The sequence below is a fragment of the Bubalus kerabau genome, chromosome 3 (assembly GCF_029407905.1).
Source record: "Bubalus kerabau isolate K-KA32 ecotype Philippines breed swamp buffalo chromosome 3, PCC_UOA_SB_1v2, whole genome shotgun sequence".
Classification (NCBI taxonomy): Eukaryota; Metazoa; Chordata; class Mammalia; order Artiodactyla; family Bovidae; genus Bubalus; species Bubalus kerabau.
The window spans coordinates 34,307,856-34,321,023 of record NC_073626.1 but is presented as its reverse complement, the minus strand read 5'-3'; the positions used below and the strand labels follow the sequence as shown (position 1 = coordinate 34,321,023).

Genomic DNA, 13,168 nt, shown 5'->3' with positions numbered 1-13,168 from the left:
GGAACCTTCCTATGCTACAGGTGGGACTGGATTCTCTTGGTCCAAAGTTGGTGCAGCCACAGTGGAAAACGTTCCTCAGAAAACTAAAAAAGGCAATCCCACTCGTGGACATAACATCCAGAGAAAACATCAAATAAAAAACCTACACCTCTGCGTTCACAGCAGCTATGGACAGTAGTCAAGAGTGGACGCGTGGTCACTGGTAAGGAAGACGTACACATACAGTGGAATGCTACTCAGCCATTGGGAATGAAGGGACGCCATCTGCAGCAACATGGATGCCACTGGAGGTTATACTAATAGGGAAGACATAGCACTTGATAACCACCTGTGTGGGATATATGTGGAAAATACAACATGAATCTGAATTAAGTCATGAACAACAGACTGGTGGTTGAGGGGGGCATTACCGTCAGCTGGCCAAAGTGTTCCTATGTAGAAGTCCTACAGAGAACTATATTCAGTATCTTATAAACCATATGGGGAAAAATACTGTAAAACAGTCACTGCTGTACAGCAGAAATTAACATTGTGAATTAGCTACAATTTTTTCAAAATAATGATAAACACTGAATTTAAGTGGTATAGTGGTAAAGAACCCACCTGCCAATGCAGGAGACGGTAAGAAACGTGAATCCAATCCCTGGGTTGGGAAGATCCCCTGGAGGAGGGAATGGCCACCCACTCCAGTATTGCTGCTTGGAGAATTACATGGATAGAGGAACCTGGCGGGCTATGGTCCATAGGGTCACAAAGAATTGAACACAACTGAAGCAACTTAGCACAGAAGACTTTACAAGTCCCTTTCCTAAGCTTAGCATATACAGACAATTTTCCACTCAATTTGAGTTTACTATGGTAGTACAAAAGCATACATTCAGTGCTTTCTGAGTTGATCTTTCCCTGGGCTGACAGTATGAAGTAGCTTCACTGGTGGTGCTGGGCACTGAGCTGCAGTTTCCAGTCAGCCACCAGGCCACAAACAAGGACAAAGAAATGGCACATGTTAACAACCACTGTGTTGTTCACTTTCAGTATTTAAACAAGTTAAACATTTGACACTTGTAAAACAGAGACTGTAGGCTGTTCTGAGCTAATGGAAGTTTTAAGTATCTGAAGTTGAATGTTTGTACTTGGTCAGCCAAAACACAGGACCAAACCCACTGCAGCAATTTAATTTAATAAAATAAGAGCAAAAGTTATATTTCCAAAGTACCAAAACCTGCAACTGATTCATAGGGCAGAGCCTAGGGATCCAGGAGCAGGGGGGCTGGTGGTGCTGGGCAGGATTCCCAACCCCTCGCCCAGCACAGCACCATCATTCACTTTCTCTCCTGGGAAAGCAGCATCGGGAGCCTACACTTGTGCTTCTCTCACCAGAGGAAGAAATGCATGTCTCAGAGTCTGAAAGGGTAGTAGTCAAGGTAGGGGACAAGCACAGGTGAGGCACTAGCAGAGCCTCCAGGGCAAGACTTCGCGGAACCAGAGGAGGGAGGGGCTTCGGAAGGCGCCTCCACCTTCTCAGTCCCCCACTGTTCTCTCCACCCTGGGGAGAATCCTGCCCACTGGAGGCTGGGTGACAAGGCAACAGGGAAGGCCGCCTCCTGGGCTCCCTGCCCCCTGCTGCAGCGCTGGTCGAGAAACCTGCATTTTGCCCGGGGGGGCCAGCTGCCTCCAAGGAGAGACAGTAGGAGAGGAAAAACTGGTACAGTAAGCGGGTCCCAGTCATCCCTTGGGCCCTCAAACCTTCTGCACAGATGACTCGACTGGCATGGCCTTCTTTCCCCGCTGCTTTAGACGGCCCCGGGCATAGACCCGGAGCAGGAGGGCAGCAAAGACCACAGCCACTCCCAGGCCCCCCACCACAGTGACAGTGTGGCCATAGAGGAGGCAGGAAAGGAGGATGGCGAAGGCCTGGCGGAGGGTCATGATGATGGTGAAGACGGCAGCCCCAAACTGCCCGATGGTGTAGAAGATGAAGAGCTGGCCACACGCAGAGCAGATGGAGAGCAGCAGGGTGTGCGCTGCAAACTCGCTGTGTCGCCCCATGAAGCGGATGCCCTCCAGGAGGGCCCCCTGCTCCAGCAGGGAGCCCACCGTGAAGAGGCAGGAGAAGAGGTTGACCCCAAACATCATCTGCACCGATGACATCTTATAGGCGAACAGGGCGTCCTGCCAGTTGGAGGTGAAGCTGTCGAAGGCAATGTAGCCTGCCAACAGGATGAGGCCTGAGAGCGTGGTGGCCGGGGAGCTGTGGGGCTCCGGTCCGCTGGACAGCAGGAACATGCTGACCCCAATGGAGATGAGGCCAGCTGTCAGATATTCCCAGTGCTCATAGCTGCGCCGAGACACCAATTTTCCCATCAGCATAACAGGGATCACCTTGGAGGCCTTGGCCAGCACCTGGGTGGGGAAGCTGACGAACTTGAGGGCTTCGTATTGGCACCAGCTGCTGAGCACATTTGACAGGCTGGCAAAGGAGTACCGGTACATGGGTGCCCCATGTCGGGGCTGCTTGCATAAGATGCAGTAGACGCCAGCCACCATCAGGGCCAGGATGCGGTTCATGAGCACCAGGAACTGAGAGTCCGAGAAGCGCTCGCCTGGCGATGTGGCCGTGGCCCCGTAGCTGCGGGTCATCACTCTTTCCTGCAGCACTCCCCACGTCAGATAAGACACCTTGATGGGGCAGGGCAGAGACAGCAGAGAAGATACTCAAGAGAAGGAAACAGCAGGCAGGCCCCAAAGCATCCTGACAACCTCCTCCTTTCTCAGGATGATGTTGAGAATTATTCAAATGGACAGATAGCTCTCTGTAGTAACTACAAGTTACTTGCCTCTTCTCTCCCAAACCTGGACTCACCTTGTTGAGAATCAAGTGTTGTGTGAAACACAATGACTAATGCTTTAAGACTGACCAGACCCTGTTTGTCCCCAGAGTAGGGTATGTCAGAGCTGACTCCATCCAAGTATTTTCTTTTCTATTTCCAACCAATTCTGGGGGTCTAGACTTCTTAACGAAGATCGGACACCCGTGAGTTCAACTTAGCATATTGGAAACAGAAGTGTCCACTCCAACATGCCGTGGGGTTAGTGTCCCTCTCACATGCAGTAGTGGGGGAAGGCTGAAAATTTTATCAGTCCATTTACGGTATATTTACAAGAGGAAGGGAGAAATCACGGAGGGTAGAGAGAGGAGGAAAGAAAAGACAGTGCTTCCTCCAACTACCCCTAAGATGATGGTATGCCTCTGGGAGAACACACAACACAGCCACCAGCGAACTGTTGGGACTGGAGGGGTGAGACCGCTGGCTCCTCGGGGACCCCACCCAGGGAAAGCCGCAGAGCCCACCTACCTACCTGGAGCCCCGAGGCACAGAACAGCAGCTTCAGGGCCTGCCAAGTGGGACTGGTCTCCGCTGGATCTGCCCGGGCAGCCAGGGGAATCTCATCCGGGGCCTTGGGCTCATTGCCAAACACACAAGTTTTCACCAGGGGGAAGCAGAGACCCCTACCTGGAGAAAGTACACAAGGGGAAACCGAAGCTTTTCCCTAGCACTGCAGCTTCCCCACTGCTGCCAGCCCGCCCTGCCTCGCTTGCCAAAGCACATCCCCTTTGCACCGCCGGCCAACTCTCCTAATTTTTAATCTAGAGTAAGCACACTTCCCCACCCTTTCCCCACACACCTGTTTCCAGGTAGTTCTTCCGCCTGAAGTACTGCACCAGCAGGTAGCCAGGCACCATAAAGCTTGCATAGCCAGCCGCGTTCACCAAAAAGCGGAAGAACCAGAGCTGAGTCCACGACTCCGGAGGGGCTTCGGGGTTCTTCTCCCCACCTGCCCCCAGGGAGGGGAGCGCAGCCAGCACCACCACTGCCCACCACCTGCGGGCACGGCGGGCACAAAGATCAGAGTACAGCTCCTCACCCTCTGGGCCCTCCAGGGGGACGACACCGGAGAAGGGCCCGGAGCCTCCTCCCCGCCCCCCTCAGCTGCAGCCCAGCACGGACAAAGAGCCTCTCTCTCTCCTGGGGGCGGGGGTGGGGGGGCGGCGCGGGCCAGGCTGGGCTCCCTCCGTCCCCAAGAGCGGACCCGCCCCTCCGGCCACACAGGTTCCCTCTGTTCCCTCTGTTCCCTCCAGCGCCCGCCGGCCGCTCCGGTTAGAGGCGCGGCGCCCCCCGGCCCCGCCCTCGGGGCTCCCGAAGCTCCAGGGTCCCTCCCGCGACTTCTCTCCCGACCCTCCTGGAGCCCCCGAGGAGCACAAGGCCACGGCGCACCCCCACCCGCGCAGGCTCCGGGCGGCTCTAGGCCGGCCACCGGCCCGGGAGCCAGGACCCCGCCCGGCCCCCCGCGCGCTCGGAGGAGCGGCGGTCACGTGTCGCGGGGCTCGGTCACGTGGGCTCGCCGCTCCCCCCACCCTCTAGTCCCCACCTGGGGTCCATGGTCCCGGCTGCGTGGGGCGGAGGGGGGGCCGGGGACTGCGGGGCCCCGGGCCGCGCGCTCCCTCCGCTCCCACTGTGGCCTCCAGGAGCCGCCGGCCAGCGGAAGTGCAACGCTCTTCCCGCCTCCCTCCCGCGGCCCCCACTCCGCCCCCGGCCGTGACCACGCAGCGCCCTGGGCCGCCGCTGTGCCATAGCGCCCCCTCGCGGCCCGGCGGGAGCCGCGGCTCAGCGCGCGGGAGCCCGGCTGCTGTGTCGCTGGGGAAGCGGGAGCTCCAGCCCGGTGCCGCCTCCGCTTCGTTATCGCCCGCAGCCCTGTCCACCGGTCTGGAGGTGGCGGTGATCACTGCCATCCTAGGGACGCGGATATGGAGGTTCTGCATTCCAAGTATATTCCCGTTATGTTACCGTTTTAACATCCCCCTTATGTTACCGCTTCCCCGTTTTCTGGCAGGAAGATGTCTACTTGGTTTGGGGGCTTGGGCTAGCAGTTTTGTCCCCCCTATCCCCATGACCTTTGAGGATGTGCATGACCTGTCCCCCGTGTACCTCGGCCACTCATCCATTCCCTGCAGATTCCTACTGGCCTGCTCCCGGTTCTACTAAATCACCAAAAAACCTTTCCCCAGGGAAGCTCTCCCTGTCCCCTCCTGAAGCTTCCCAGGTGGCTCAGTGGTAAAGAACCCACATGCCAATGCAAGTCGAGACACAGGAGATGCAGGTTCGATCCCTGGCTCAGGAAGATCCCCTGGAGGAGGAAATGACAACCCACTCCAGCATTCTTGCCTGGAGAATCCCATGGAAAGGAGCCTGGTGGACTACAGTACATGGGGTCACAAAGAGTCGGACATGACCGAGCAACAGAGGACGTGTCCCCTACCCAGGCCTCCCCTGACTACCAAGTATGGCCCTCCACCCAGTCCATCGTTCTCCCTCCCATGAGCTTTTCCTTCCATTGCAACTTGCAATTACATATTTATTTAGATGTTTATGATTTTAAACATAAAAATCTGTCCCACTCACTAGACTATAATCTCTAAATGGTCAGAAACTGTACTGATTTATTCCCCAAATTCTATCACAACACAGACCTGACCTAACAGATGCCTCAAACATATGTGGAATGAGAGGAAAAAACATACAAAGCCACGCTCCCTTGTGTACTCTTCACAGGCTAGCCCTTCTCCCCAGGCTCTTCCAGGGCCGTGATGAGGCCTCCCACTTGCATCTTCTCACTCCTCTTTCTCTTCCTCCATCCTCTGCATTTCCACAGAAAGGGCAAGAGTCTGGTCTGGACAGAGAGGCCTGAGGACCATCAGCCTCCCTACCCTCCCTGGCAAGGCCCTACACTGCTCAAGTACCAATTTCCTTCTCTCTGCCTTCACCACAAGGTCACAGGACAGGTCTGTCTAGAAATCCCCAGTGCACACAGGCACGCACGCAGGCACGCACGCAGGCACACGCAAAACAACTGGGGGTGGGGGTGGGAGTTAAAAGTCTCTGCCGTTTTAGTGTCATGTTATTGAAACTTCCCCTTCCCCAGAAGTTCAGGGCCTTCTATGTGAAGTCTTTAAGCAACAGTGTTTCAGAGTCCTCCTTGGCAGAGGGCTGGAACCCTTCCGGAGCCCTGCTCACTCACAGTTCAGTATCTCTCCTCATTTGGGAGAGTCCATGTTGTCTTAACTGGTTGGCAGCTTCAGCCTGACCCCACGTGGGAAGAGATGAGAACCCCGCCATCTTCGACAGAGGTCAACAGGCTTTGCCCACACTGCCTGGGGCTTTGAGGAATCTTCTATCCACCCCGAAGCTCTTCCTTCCAGACTGGCTCTCTCACTTGGGATGGTTCCTCTCAGCTCAGGACTGCGCTGGCCCCAGGCTCTGGCCTCAGCAGTTCCCAGGACACACGGCCTGGATCCAGACTGCAGCAGCTGTGGCTCCAGCTTCCAGATGGGAAGAGGGGGAGCATCCGGGGCCCGAGGGCCTGTCCCGGCTTCAGTCTGCACACAGCAGTGGCTTCCCGGAGATCTTCAGGTCGTCGAAAGGCAACAGGGCAAAGGGCTGAGGACAGGAATGGAGAGAAGCAAGATTAGGGCCCGTGGACAGAGGCGGGAGCTGGGAGGCCCATTAGGCCCTTTCCTCCCCACCAAGTGATCCCTGAAGGACATCAGGGAGCAAATCTTCCTACTAATCCCCAAAACAGTGGTCCCTCAGGGCAACTGGGGGCTGTTTTTGCTTTCGTTTTGGGAATGGAGGGTGGGAAAGGGCACTCACAAAACATTTTGAATTTCTTTTTACATCACATATTTAAAAATGGGAAAGACTCTACAGAAAATCTAGGTTTCATCTCTCTCAAAAAATCCAAGATCTGGAAATACTGGGTCCGTCTTCCTCCTCTGCAAGAATCGGCTGAAGCTGAGTAGAGCAAGTGACCCTCAGACAAAAAAGTGTTTGGTTTCCCGCAGGCCCCAGCACCTGGCTGTCCACACCCAGCCCGCTTTAGCTGCATGGCTCCTGCAGGAGTCCCAAGTTCGGGCCCCGGGTCCTGAGAACACAGGCTGAGAGAGTAGCAGAGTCGTGGATTACAACCCCAGGCTCCTAACTCCTTGGCCCTTTCAGCTGTGCTAGCTCCTGTCTCCACTAGGGATGTGGGAGGCCCTGGACAGCAGAGCTGAGTGTCCGCCTCTTACATCCTCAGCCAGGTCCTGGGGAGTCTCATCCTCCACGTTTCGCAGCAGGGAGTCGGCACCTGCCTCGCACAGGGTGGACGAGATGCTGCTGAGGCCCCGGCCCGCCGCCAGGTGCAGAGGCGTGCACCCATTGAGCATGCGGGCGTCCACCCGCGCCCCCGCCTGGAGGAGGAATTGCACCAGACCCCGCTCCTGGGTCTCCACGGCCAGGTGCAGCGCTGTCTTCCCACTCGTGCCCTCCTGGGGGAGAGAAGGATGTCAGCCAAGGCCCTCAGAGGAGGCATGCCTCTGAGAAGAGGGGCCCCTGCCTGGGCCCTGGGCCCGGCAGCTCTCTGATGGGCCACCTCACCTGCACATCAATGTCAGCTCCGTTCTGAAGCAGCAGTTCCATGAGTGGCCGGTTCCTCTGCAGGGTGGCGATGTGGAGACAGGCCAGACCTGAAATGGGGTGAGGATGGGGGTTGCATCTACCAGCTCGCTCTCCCTTTCTTCAGGGACCTCCCTTACCTCTCAGCCCCAAGGGACCCCCCCGCCCCGTCCCTGCCTACTCAGTGCCCCTGATCACAAGACTGTTAAAACACAAACCCAAAAACCCCCTCAAAAGTCTGGGGGGAAAGGAACTCAAAGTTTCCACCTTTTCAGTCATGTTATTGAAACTTTCACGCTTCGGGAGTCAGGTTGCTGAGTGACACCCCCCCATACACACACCCTCCCCCACCACATGCTGCCTCCCCTGTCCGCACACATACACAGTCTTTTTGTAAAACTCTACCTGCCTTCAGGCCCCTTCTAAAAGTCACCTTCCTCAGAGCTCTAGGGATCCTCAGGCCCCCAGCCCCTGAATTAATGAATGAATTAATGAACTAATTCATTAGTTCATTTTAAAACAGAGTGGTCAGGGAGACCCTCATGGAGCAGGGACATTTGAGCAGAGACTTGAAAGAGATGAAGGATGTGAATTTGCATCGAGTTTTTTAAGAAGAGGGGCACCCGGGCCAGCAAGGAGCAAGCACAAAGACTAAAAATCCCATCAAGCCCCACCCCCCACTTCAGTCCCCTCACCTAGCTCTCCCGTCCCCACAGCAGTGACTGCCTGTTAACCTGCCAGAGAACTCACTTCTTATGTTCATTGTTTGCTTCAGACATTATCTTGTTTTGCTCACAGACACAAGTCTGGCTCCTACAATAATGTCTGGTACAGAGAAAGTTCTCAGTTCATTTTTGTTAAATGAATTAATGAGTTCATCTAATCTCTGTCGAACTGAATATATTTTTTCTTTTTTTTTATAATTGTATTTATTGATTTGTTTTTGGCTGTGCTGGGGTCTTCGTTGCTGCACGGGCTTTTCTCTAGTTGTGGTGAACAGAGGTTGCTCTCCTAGTTCCAGTGCTACGGCTTCTTATCGTGGTGGCTTCTCTTGTTGCAGAGCACAGGCTCTAGGGCACGCGGACCTCGGTAGCTGTGGCACGTGGGCTCAACAGTTGCAGTTCCCAGGCTCTGAAGCACAGTCTCAGTAGTTGCGCTTGGGCTTAGTTGCTCCACGACATAGGGGATCTTCCTGGATCAGGGATTGAACCCGTGTCTCCTGCACTGGCAGGTGGATTCTTTACCACTGAGCCACTAGGGAAGCCCCCCAAACTGTACATCTTGGAGGCAAAGTTGAGCTCTTCTGCTTAGCATATAATAGGTTCTCCATAAATTCTAACCAGAATCCATGCATTAATTCACTCCTTCATTCAACAAAGGTATTCTGAGTACCTGTGTGCTTAGAACTGGAGCTGCATCAATAGACAAGCTGTGGCCCTCCCTTCCCTGAGAGTGAGGTCCCTGTCTCCTGTCCCCTCCTCCTCCCATGGGCCCTGAGGCCACCTGTACCTTGCCAGTTTTGCAGCTGGAGGTCCAAGGAGTGAGGTGGTCCTCTGCCGGGCTCTGGCTGCCCCTCCAGTAGGCAGCGGGCACAGGCCAGGTGTTGGCGCTGGCAGGCTACATGCAGGGCTGTGTCACCATGTCGGTCCTGCAGCACCCGGCTGGCCCCCTTCAGCACCAGGGCCCGAACTGCACCTGGCTGGTCCAGATGTACAGCCAGATGAAGTGCTGTCTGCAGGCACAGAGAGAGGGTCACAGGGTGGCTGCAACGTGCTGCAACCTCTGGGAACCTGCTGGGGTGGGCACGGGAATTGCCAGCAGCCAGCCCCTTCTTTGAGGACTGCCTATAAAGGCTATGGCCCTGGTCTTCCTTCTGTTGTCCCCTATCAAACTCTCAGGGCCCCAATTCTGGAGGTAGGGTAAGGCAAGTGGCCCTCTGCTATTCTTGAAGTCCCCTTAGCGCCGCCCCTGCCCCCCTACCCTGGAGAAAGGACAGAGCCGGGGCAGGGAGGGACAGGGCGTGATGGTGATGGTGGGAGCAGAATCTAGCTTGTCATCCTCTGGGGAGGCCTGTTATCCTAGGTGAGGGGCTGAGGTCTCAGGGGGAGGCGACAGAGGCATCGGGCAGGCTCTGCCCAGCACACTCCTCCTTGAATGCTCCCTGCAGACATCATGTCCTGTACTAACACCTTCCCTGGCTGCTTCCCACAGACAGTGGTTCCCACAGCAGCCGGTATGTGTCTCTATCACGACTCTCGTCACCTTGCTGTGTCATTAGGTGTTGACACGAGTCCTCTAGCTCAGGCTCGAGCACCTTGTGGGCAGAGTCTGATTCCTACTGTCTCTCTGTCCTCAGCTTCTTGCCCAGTGTCTGGCATATGGTTCCCTGAGGGAGCAGCCAAAGGATGCTGTCTGGTGGCTGGGGATGGCTGCTGGGGCAGACATAGGTATCTGGGCTGAGCCCACCATCTCCACCCACCTGGTAAAGGTTGTTCTGAATGTCCAAGACTTCCTGGGGCAGCAGAGCCAGGCAATATAGCAGCACGGCGGGGGCCTCGTGAATCACTGCCAGGTGGATCAGCCTGGGAGGCAGAGGCAAGGTTTGGGGTCAGGGCTCAGGCCAGACAGAGTGGGCTGGGGTTCTGGGGTTAGAAGGAACACATCAATGTCTAAGTTGCCACCCAGAGGGTAGGTGCAGGAAGTGAGAGTTTGGGCCAGGAAGTGAGGGTTGCTGCGGGAAGCCAGGATCCTGAGGGTGGAAGCTCCAAGTTCCCATCTCTGGCCTTTGGGAGGGCCTTGGCTGAGTGAGAATGTGGGCAGGGTGCTGACGGGACAAGGTCCTTCCTGTCCACCCTGCCTACACCCCGCTCCCCCCTGGCCCCCTGGGGCCCCCACCAGGCAGCTGCAGCTCAAAGCCAAACTGAAAGCTGCTGGGGTAGCACAGAGGTGGTTTCCAGGGCTGGGCTCCCCACCTCTGCCCCCTCAATGGGGAGGGCAGAGAGGGCAGGGGTGGGGTCACCCTCTGTCCCCTCATGAACACCTCCCAAAAGAGAGGAGACAGAAGCTCTTGGAAGAGGAGCAAGGAGACAGGGCAGCACCCCGCCCTGCTGCCCTCCAGGGGACAGCCAGAGGCCATTCTGCAGGGCTGGGCCGGGGCCTGAGCTGGGGCCCCACTCCTGTGTGTGCCTTTGCGGGGAGGACTGTGCAGTGCAGAAAATGTGTGCCTGGGGTGGGGGATAAAGAGCCTTAACCTGGGGCGGCCAGGAGGGGAAGTTCCAGCCCTGGGGTTTCCCCACGTCAGGTGGGGAAAATGAAAGCCAGAGCCAGAGGGTCTAGGCCGGGGCGGGCAGCTGCTGGGGCATTCATCAGGGGGAAGCCTGGCTGAAAGACCCGTCTGGGCTGGGGAGGGGGCTGCTTGGGGCAGGAGGGGGGGCGGGCTTTGGTGGCTGGCGAGGCCCAGGAGAGAGTGACGGAGGGAGGGAGGGAGGGAGGAACCGCACTGGAAATCCCCTCGGCCAGGGCCTGCTCTCTGGTCACATTCCTGCAGCCACCTCCCTCTCTCCCTCAGTCTCCCTCCTCCCACTTCCTCTTCCCATTTCCATATGTCCACAGCCCAAACACCTCCGGAGGGAAGAAAGAGCCCGCTCCTCTCAGGGAACCCCCTGGGGGGTCTTGACACCTCCCTCCCCCCGAGCACCAGGTCTAGATTCCACATCTGTCTCTAACTAGAGGCGATTAAAGCTGGGGCTGAGAGGCTAAGCAAGAGGGGCAGGGCCAAAGCCTCCACTCCCTGGGTCAAAGGTCAACCACAGGTATTCTGCACAGAGCCCGCACAATCTTGGTTGTGGGCCTGAGGGCTGGTGATCTCTAGGCACAGAGGACAAAAAGGCCTAGGGTCACCCAGTGGGTCCAGAGTGTGTCTGTCAGAGGCCACCCAGGACCTCTGCATTTCCAATAAAGCAGATCAAGACAGATAGCTTCTGCCTTCTCCTCCCAGTTCATTCCAGCAGCCCAGATCCAGGACCCCATCCCCCCTCCACTCTGTTTCCCATCCCCAAATCCCAGCCACCCCCTCTCTTGTCCATCTTTTCTTCCTGAGGGGCAAATCCTCACCTGGCCAGCCCCTACCACACAACTGCCTCTTACTTCAACTGCCTCTCTGACCACCCCTCCCCCCGTCCCCGCCCCAGCCCAGTCTCCACCAAGCTCCACCTGGGCCTGGGGAGGAAGGATGAAGTGAAGGGGTCACATAGGACAGTGAGGGGGATTTGCAGGGCTCAGGAGGTGGAGAGTGTCGGTAAGGCTGACTCTAGCCCTCACTTCCCCTTTCTCAACAGAGGAGGAAGTTAGCTGGGGTAACCAGCCGCCTATCTGTCTGCTGGGGCAAGAATGCCCCAGCCTGGCTCACTTACTCCACAGGCCAGCCTCAGCCATGCACCCCTGGCAGCACCTCGGACCCTAGCTTCCTGGGCCCACTGGCAGCCTGTCACTGGCCCCTCTTGTTCTTTGAGACAGGGCATTCTGAGGTCAGAGGCCGGGAATCCCAGATATTAAGCAAACAAGGATGCTCTGTCCTCCAGCGAGAAAAACAAAACAAAACAAAACTGGGCTGGTCAGGGGAATTTTCCCTTCCCCAGGATGGGTTACTGGTAGATTTCCAAGATGCTAGCTGGGGTTCCAGGTGCCTGGTAAGGGCCCTGCCAAAAGGTGGGGCAGACAGACGATGCCAGGTCCTCTGGACTGGGTCTGGCTACAGCTCAAAAGTGGGTTGAGAGTTCAGTTTGAAAGAGAGAGTGGGGACCGCCCCTTCCAGAGCTGGTGCCTTTAGGGATCCCCACATAGGGAATGCCCGGCCTGTTGCGGCTCCTGGGGAAGGCCCCGAGTTGGCATCGGGAGGGAGGAAGGGGTCCTCTCTTAGCCTAGCCCCCATACTCACGTGTCTCCGTCCTCGGAAATGTACGTGAGTGCTTCCAGCTGCTGAGGGCTCAGCGCCCCGGCGGCGGGGAGCGGTGAGTCTGGAACTACGTCCTCGGTCCTGGGGTCTCCCGACAAGGACAGGGGCTCGGTGAGTGATGAGGAGCCGTAGGTGGAGTCAGCCCGCTCCCCGTCCGTGTCTTCCTTCTCCTCTGGCTCCTTGGCGGTTCCCGGAGGATGAATCCAGGGCTGGGGGCCCCCGCCGTCTGAGGGCCCCGAGGCTGGGCGCGGGGTGGACTCGGGCAGGGAGCGCAGGGAGCGCAGAGACTCGATGCCCGAGTCATACTGGCTTTCATCGGTCTCGTCCGGCCCCTTCCGCGCCTCCGACATCCCCGCGGCGCCGGCCCGCCGGGCCCGGTCCCAGCAGGATCCGACTCCTCGCCGCCTTTCCGGGTTGCAGGTCCGCCTCACAGAGCGGGTGCGGGACCCGAATGGCCTCCTTCCCGGGCTGCGGGGGGGCCTGAGGGGCTCGGCGAGAAGCGTGGACGAGGTTCGGAGCGCCGGCGGGGTCCGCGGCAGCCGCTACTCGGGGCAGCTGGGCAGCCCAGTCAGACGCGCTCGCTCGCCCCGCCCTCAGGCCCCGCCCCCGGCAGGCGCCGCGCTTCCGGACGGAGGCCCCGCCCTTCGGAATCCCCCTTACCCCGCCCTCTGCTTTGGCTCCTAGTCAGGGGTTCCCCGGTCCTGACTCACTCTTGCGTTAA

General features: G+C 57.5%; 2 protein-coding genes across 3 annotated transcripts; both read right to left on the bottom strand.

Moving 5' to 3' along the window:
* Positions 1-1,164: 1,164 nt before the first annotated feature.
* Positions 1,165-4,542, bottom strand: SLC35B2 (solute carrier family 35 member B2). Of its 2 annotated transcripts, none has more exons than XM_055571308.1 (4): positions 4,432-4,542; positions 3,688-3,884; positions 3,361-3,515; positions 1,165-2,679 (listed from the first exon to the last, which is right to left on the bottom strand). In XM_055571308.1, exons 1-4 carry the CDS (start codon positions 4,440-4,442, stop codon positions 1,741-1,743), a joined length of 1,302 nt encoding a protein of 433 aa, XP_055427283.1. In that variant the 5' UTR covers positions 4,443-4,542; the 3' UTR covers positions 1,165-1,740. The 2 variants fall into 2 exon arrangements, with proteins under 2 accessions (XP_055427283.1, XP_055427284.1); XM_055571309.1 differs by lacking the exon at positions 4,432-4,542 and adding an exon at positions 4,284-4,333.
* Positions 4,543-5,401: 859 nt separating this feature from the next.
* On the bottom strand, positions 5,402-13,039 carry NFKBIE (NFKB inhibitor epsilon). Its single transcript, XM_055571295.1, has 6 exons — positions 12,430-13,039; positions 9,973-10,075; positions 9,003-9,225; positions 7,476-7,564; positions 7,127-7,366; positions 5,402-6,497 (listed from the first exon to the last, which is right to left on the bottom strand). The coding sequence occupies exons 1-6, from the start codon at positions 12,795-12,797 to the stop codon at positions 6,432-6,434; spliced, it is 1,089 nt and encodes a 362-aa protein (XP_055427270.1). The 5' UTR covers positions 12,798-13,039; the 3' UTR covers positions 5,402-6,431.
* Positions 13,040-13,168: the final 129 nt, after the last annotated feature.